At 41.3% G+C, this 7,589-nt stretch overlaps 1 protein-coding gene across 3 annotated transcripts in view; it reads right to left on the bottom strand.

Annotated features, from left to right (window-relative positions):
* Positions 1 to 2,544: 2,544 nt before the first annotated feature.
* klhl5 (kelch-like family member 5) overlaps positions 2,545 to 7,589 on the bottom strand; it is a 40,295-nt gene continuing 35,250 nt past the window's right edge. For all 3 annotated transcript variants that reach the window (XM_081714319.1, XM_081714320.1, XM_081714318.1), the window contains one exon: positions 2,545 to 7,139. In XM_081714319.1, coding sequence (XP_081570445.1) covers positions 7,083 to 7,139 — 57 coding nt within the window. In that variant the 3' untranslated portion in view covers positions 2,545 to 7,082. The remainder of the gene's footprint in view (positions 7,140 to 7,589) is intronic.

The raw sequence follows: 7,589 nt of genomic DNA, 5'->3' as shown, positions 1-7,589 counted from the left end.
GCATTATGTATGGGCTCTGGTACCGTCCTGTAAGCACTTCTTACGGAAGAATTTCCGATATTGACATAGTTAGGTATCTTCCCGCTGGGTAATCTTATTGAAAGATTTTGTTGTTGTTGTTTGTTAATTTGTTTTGATGTTTTTCACTTCAACTTCAAGTTCAAGTTCAAAGAGGTTTTATTGTCATTTTAGCTATATACAAGTACACATCAAAAATGAGACAATGTTCCTCCAGGACCATGGTGCAACACAAAAACAACAGTGCAACAGACAACATGCTACACAAGTGCAAACAGTCCAACTTGGTCCCATCTTTTAGCTGAATTTCTGAGGGGTGTATGTAAAAATTGGTTATGTAGTGAAATTCCTGCTAAATGAGTTTGACACCACTTATGTTGCTTCATTTTATGGAGTGCTTTCAAAATTAGAAAATACTGAGAACAGAACAGATTATGTTCCCTTTGCCAAGTTCAATAACAATGAAATAATGACATAACGAATAACTGAAGCGACAAACTTTTATAATGTCAGATAAATAAATACACACATACACAAAATTACACTTATGTATGGACACTCTTTCAGTCATTTTTTTAATAAACGGAGCTTATCAATGCTAGTTTTCACAACTATTATTCTGTCATGTGGACAGTCGCTGCACACTGACGAGACTACAAATCAAGATATATTCTGTGGTTGACATACTCATTACAGGTCAGTATTTATTTTTCTTTCAAGCCTGTGTAACATGAAACATTATAAGTCGTTTATATTTGCAGGCACATACTACCAAGCAATGCCACCAAGACTTGGCTTGTTTACTTAGTTTGCTAATGCAATACCATACCGTCGTGCCAGACTGTGATATTTGTTGTACTGCCGAATTTTTGTATCCTTTTGTTCTGTTGAATTATTATTAATGGTACATTGATTGTGTGACGTACTCTCCAGCTGTGTCTACGAAGTAGATATTAAGAGTTTATCTCAAGGCAGAACAGATTATGCACTGTGGGGAACGTTGCATGCTGACGAGACTACAAATAAAGATATATTCTGTGGCTACCGTACTCTTTACAGATTATGCACTGATTATGCATAAAGATTAACCACGCGTCATCCACTAAGTGTCCTTCCTGACTCAAGACGGATGTGAGTGTAACTCAATCACACACATCAGTAACAAGAGCAACAACAAAAAATGACTACCTTTGCTGTTTTCGAGATCAACTGAATGAAGCATTTTTTCATAAGAAACCATGACTGTAAGTGATTTAACACTCTCTGACACTGATGTACAGCAGGATGGAAGTCACACACTTTAATACTGCTGTACAGTATTGATGTACAACTACCTTTTCAATTAAAACAGATAATTTAGTTAAATCACAATGCAGGTTTACAGGTAATATTAGGCTGAAATGTAACCTAACGTAACCTATATAACCCAAGATAGCTATCTACTGGCCTGGACCGGCTTTCGAAATTCCTGTGAGTTTGCTTAGCTGTGGGCAACTGCTGGGCAAATTCATGAATTCTAGCAAGAAAGCCAACTCGCTAACGTTGTGTCCCAAACAACGCCAATGCCGTGTTCTTGCTTGCCAGAAACTGCGCTAACATCAGCTACATTCCTTTTCGCCCCACCGTTGCCCAGACTTCATTCCTTCGGCTTCGTCTCCACCTCTTACCTGTCCATTTTCAACTTCCAGACGGTTGTACAAACCTCTTCATTTTACCAGATATGCGAACGGACCAGCGGTTGCTCAGATGTCGCTAGGCGTTCTCCACAGGAGGTTTTACATCATTGTGTGCCAAAGGGACATGTCTGCCATGTCTGTCCTGTGGCTACGTGTTAGTCTGTAAAGTTCCGTTCACACGGTGATGTGAAGTCTACAAAAGTCCACCTGTGCTAAGTTTTGACAAGTGGAGAAGAAGCGGAGAGAATTTTTGCTTGAGCGTTTAGTTATTGCTATTATTTATGAGCTCACATTGATTATACTGTCATCAGTGTCGTTAGTTATTTTGGATAGCTAGCATGTGTGCGCTGAACATCATCAGCAAACAAACTGCTGTATAGAAGTACTTCATATTGAAACATGTACCAGAAATTCCGTTAGAAATGAGTTATAACGTTTCGAGCTTATTTTATTTATCTATTTGTTTATTATTTGTCTTTATTGATTTTTTTTGGTCGTGCTATTGATGAGAGCTTGCTTCATACAGCTTTGAAAGCTAGGCTAATTATTTTTCTTACCATCGGGTTTTGTCTTCTGATTCAAATTGCACACCCATTTTTCTTCAGCTGGAGGGAGGAAACGCGCGACGCGCTATAATGAGCGGAGCCAGCGGACCAGTTCAGTCTAAGATGCAGTCGCAGATTTCGTCCGGCAGAGGGAACTCTGATTCATGCTTGTAAGCACTTATGCTCGTTATTTTAAAAAAATGTAGTCATTAGCATAACGTGTTTGCTAATATACATATTACATCTTCTTACTTACTTACATCTTCTGACGTTTCGCATGCCTGCCGTATCTGCTATAAAAGCCATTTAAAAATCAGAGCATAGTTTATTGCATGCGCTCACACAGGCAGAATAATTACATTTTAATACAAAACTGTAGTTATAACTTATCAGTACACTAACTTGAGACCTACTGAAAGTAAAGCAAGGAAAGTTACAGGAGGACAGCAACAATACAAAACACAGGAACTAGCATCCCCCCAAAACACCACAACATAGCATGTGCTTTGTACCCACAGCAATGAACTTGTACACACATACACACACACCGTTGACAGCTAAGTGGAAAAAAAAAAATGTATAGGACAGTTCATAGCCCCAATAATGGTAAATGATCAAGTTAAATGACAATCTACCACTTGTGTAAAACTTAATAGTAACTGATCAGTCAGTCCTGCACATTGTGTATACAAAATTAAAACGACTCGCCTGCCGTGTTGCCCTCGACCACTTCATAATCAATTCTCCCATCACCCTGAAGCAGGCAGTATGCACACAGCATATCTGAGACAAAACTTTCACAGCCATGGTACCACAGCAAAGAGAAGCAATTATTCAAGGTGACACTCGAAATCTCATTGGGCTAGACCAGGTGATAAAGCACATGGACATGAACAGCTCTGAGCATCAAAAACATGATCATGAACTGTAGCTTTAGCTAAAAAAAATGGCACTGCTATCTTCTATTTCTATTGTACTCCATCACCTAAGACAGTTCATCCTCCTACAAAACCAAAATACTTAACCTCAGAATAAGGTTGTCCTGCAAGAACAGCAAAATGCATTATACAATGTCTGCATGATTTTTGCAAGACTGTACAAAAATATATACACGCACCCATTTATATACGTATATACATTATGCGGGGACACGTTACAGCATATGGTATGCACCACCCCCCATGCATGTTTCTTTAAAGCTGTTCTAATTTCTCTAATATCTACTTGCCTGGAGCTTACGGCACTCATTTCTGCTCTGTCTTTCAGCTGACAAATTAAATGCCATCTTGGGATATGAATCTGCCAATCAATTCCCTGAATGTCTGGTTCCTGTCAGTCTCTAAGCAGTACTTGCAACCCAGCATGGGATATAAAAGCGTGTCTCTCTCTCTCTCTCTCACACACACACACACACACACACACACACACACACAAATGCAGGAATGTACTAGCATGTGCATAGACAGACTGGAGGTTTACATTTTGGAGAGGTAGACACAAACATGTAAAACTGAAAAAGAATAAAATGTAAACAGGATAAAGTAAGCAAAAAATCCACGTTTAGGCCTGTACCAATTCTGTGTAACCTGTTTTGGTGTGAAGTCAACCATTTTTCAAACTGCGCCACCTCAGCCGAGATGATTTGGTTCCAGTGCTTAAACCTGTCTGTTAAGTCGAGGGCTCGTGCTCAATCATGGCTCAATGTCCGCTTCGCGAGCTGCACATTTTCTCGTCTGCTCTTGTGCACTTAGGATCGCCGTTGGCCATCCTGCGTGTTGTAGTATTTAGTTTCTCTTCCTCCTTCTCGCTTTCTATCTTTCCATCCATTAATCTCCCCTGTGTTACTAGACATTGGTAAATTTATGCTAATGTCAGAATCCGTTTTCATTTTGTTAGTTGGCTGAAAATGAGAGAACATTTTAATAAAACGTGTCACTAAGTGAAAAAGTGTAAACAAACCTTTGGTGAAATGGACCAATTTGTGAATGCTAAATCAAAAATCAATAGGCTATGAGGTTAGGTATCATAGCCAAGTTACCTGGAACGTTAATTAGCCACACATTCATGCATCGTCCAACAGTGGTCACGGGAATATTCTGTTATATTTGTTATAAATCCCACGTGAAGTCTCAGCAAAGTGTCAAGTCATTGTAGTGATGAACATGTAGAGTAGCAGCTTTAATTTATTGCATACTGGTATAGTATCCTGTATAACTGTACTTGCTTATGAGAAATGGCATATTAGTGTTTGTTTGATTAAAGTGAAAGCAGATTTTTATTAGTCGGCTTTCATTCACAGTATGTCATGAGCCAGAGAACGGGTGGCAAAGACCTTCAGCAGTTTTTGGGAAACCTCATGAAAAAAAAGGTGAGAAAATGATTACTAATCGGGTGATATACGTGTAGAAGAGTTCTATATGAGTGGAGTCAGTGTTTCCTGACATAATTACCAGCAAGATAAGAAATTGCCAATAATGGTATTGCCTCATGGCAAGAAATACCAGTTGTTGACTGTTAATATTTCTTGTCCACTCAGGTTCATTCAGCGTAAAGACAGAGGGGGAGAGGTTGCTGGCAGGTGAGTGAGAAAACAAGCAAATATTGATGGTTAAGACCAAATAATGACATCTCACAAGTCTCATCCTAATATGAATTTAAAGATATTCCTCCCAGCATGGCTTCTCATATGTACATCGGATAATACAACACACTGTCTCAGCCTTTTTTTTTTTTCCCAAGGGCGAGAGAGTTTGAGACACCGATGGACAGGGAGAGTGTGTGTGTGCGCGAGAGAGAGAGAGAGAGAGAGAGAGAGAGAGCAGACAGGGAAGCGAAGGGAAGGATGAGAGGTCTGTTCAAGGAGGTGGAAGCTTTAGTAAAGCTTCGGTCAGTCGTCCCTGCCCCTTCTGAAGAGGCTGAGAGGAGTTCTAGTGCCCGGAGGAGGGTTAAAACACCGCTTAGATTATCGACGAGTGAAGCAAGGCTGAATCAGCTAGCCCTACGTCACGTGCATCAGGATAACCTGGACAGACTGGACCTTGAAGGAATATGCCAGTGTCAGCGAGAAGCACAAAAAGATTTATGGATCTTGTGTCCACATTCGCAGCCTGGCTCCCCTGCACATTAACATGAGTGTTAAGACTAGTGTGGACTAGTAGATGCAACCATTTTTTTAAATTGTTTACGTCTGGATGAGTGTGTGACATGCATCAGATCAAGCGCCTGATTGGTTCAAAATGTTCGGTATAAGCCACATTTTACATTGTGAACGAACAAAAAAAAACAAAAAACAAAAAAAACACCTCCCTTGGGTAGAAAATTGGATTTCAGCACTGTTTACCTGCAGTCTGAGAACTGCAGTTACTCTGACATGGGCAGTAAAGGACACTCCAGCGTTAAAGACTGCAAAAAAAAAAAAAAAAAGCTAACGATAGTTTTAGGGCATCTTTGTAAAAAATAAATGTAAAGAAAAAAGAAAAAAACAAAACAAACCAAACATGCCCTGGAGTTATGCTTTGCAGAAGTCATTTTTGCCACCATCCATAACTTTGAATTCAAGCATTAGACAAAAAAATATGCGAAAATCAATTCAGCCTCTGAACACTGCATAAAACATGTTTTGAGGTTTAAATGCTGGCGACCGTTCCTTTAACTTAAATACTGCCGAACTTGGAGTGACAAACTCACAAAAAAAAGGTATCTATACCTCCTCACACCCGTAACACTAAAAATGTAGTTTTTGATCATATTTCGTTCAAAAGTGTTGCAATTGGAAACACTTAAAGACTGCTACATAATTCCACCTCAGTATTCAGCTGCCTTTTTGGTAACAATGGTGTTCCCCAAGTGGTGGGCATGGCTAAAACGGAGACCGGCTCTATACGACCAAGTGCACACTCTGTGCAGCGACCTGTCATGATGATTTCAGCTGGCCAGCCTTATTTTTGTGGCCAATTCCGTTACGGGGAATATGGGAAAGAGCTGTGAGGCTTTTTCTGTGAGCAGACCCTCTGCGCATTAGCATTCCCAGCCCGTACGCGCATGCGACAGCCATGCCACTGATTTGACCTTACTCCTCACTAGGGACGTCCCACCCTTTGATTGGCAGCTCGACTAAGACAAGCTGTATATAGCCTGCTTAGGCTTAAAAATGTTAAGAAAAGAAAATGAAACGCAAAAAGGTTTGGGGGTTTCGTGTTACGAACAATGGCACAGAGACACACACACACACACACACACTCTCTAAGGACACACATCACGGCCCTCGCTGCTGTCCTTCACTTCAGATCATTTTCAGCAAATAAAATGTTTGGGTGTTCTTTGCGTTCCGCTTTCACTTGCGCCGATCTCACACTTTCCTCTGCAATGCAGGAACACACCACACTTAACACCATCCCCATGTCTTCATGGGTTTTTGCCTTCCTCTCAGCACGGGGGGGGGGGAATATGAAGGGAAAAAAAAAACCAGCTCAGAGAAAATGATCAAGAGTGGAGGGAAGAGGAAAGAGAGCAGACAGACGTAAGCAGCAGAAGAAAACAAGCGAATCTCGAGAGGCACAGCAACTAGCACGGCATGTAAACACGCAGGTAGGTGGACGGACTCCGGTTAGCGAACGGAAAGACAGGCTGTGGACTGACATCCATTCAATGAGTCAAAGAAACAAAATCACAGAAACCTTAGAACCCAACCGTTAACCCTGTTTGAACGTCCAGGTTAATGTCTGTGTGTGTGGGTGTGTGTTCGTTTGCTTGGTCATGCCATTCCATCTCCTCCACTCCCTGGTGAGAGCAAGAGGATACGGAACAAGGATCGCCATGGAGACAGTTGGCGGGGGGAGGAGCTTCACAGCTTCACGGCGACCACGCAGGCTCCGGCTCTGCCCAGGCAAAGTGGCGCCACCTGAAGCACAAAAACGGAACCACATGATTACTTAATTGTTTCCAGGTGAATACTTGGGGCAAAAATGGAAGCTTGGTTGTAATGACAAATATATTAGTAGTATCAGGGTACTTTGTGAGACTCAGGTCAGGTTGGAGAGCATACAATACAAAATAAGAACCTTTAGCTTTGAAACAGCTTAACAAAATGAATATGGCACCCGAAATTCCCTTTTTCTAATAAAAGGGAGAACTGTAGTGTGACCTCTATTAATGAAGGACATAGCAAAACATCACAACTTGTTTTGAGACACAGCAGAGCACACGGGGAGCTGCAACTGTACAAACAGAGCGAAGTGCAGGTTCTCTCTCTCTGCTGGTCACTTCATTTCACGCACACACGCACGCACGTGCACCCACAGCCTCTTTTCCGTCAGTTCGTGTTTGAGTTCTGCAGCTGCAGCAGTGCTGT

This window comes from Electrophorus electricus, chromosome 5 (assembly GCF_041902795.1).
Source record: "Electrophorus electricus isolate QZ-2024a chromosome 5, ASM4190279v1, whole genome shotgun sequence".
NCBI classification, from domain to species: Eukaryota; Metazoa; Chordata; class Actinopteri; order Gymnotiformes; family Gymnotidae; genus Electrophorus; species Electrophorus electricus.
The sequence above is the reverse complement of the archived record's forward strand: the minus strand, read 5'-3'. Positions and strand labels throughout refer to the sequence as shown.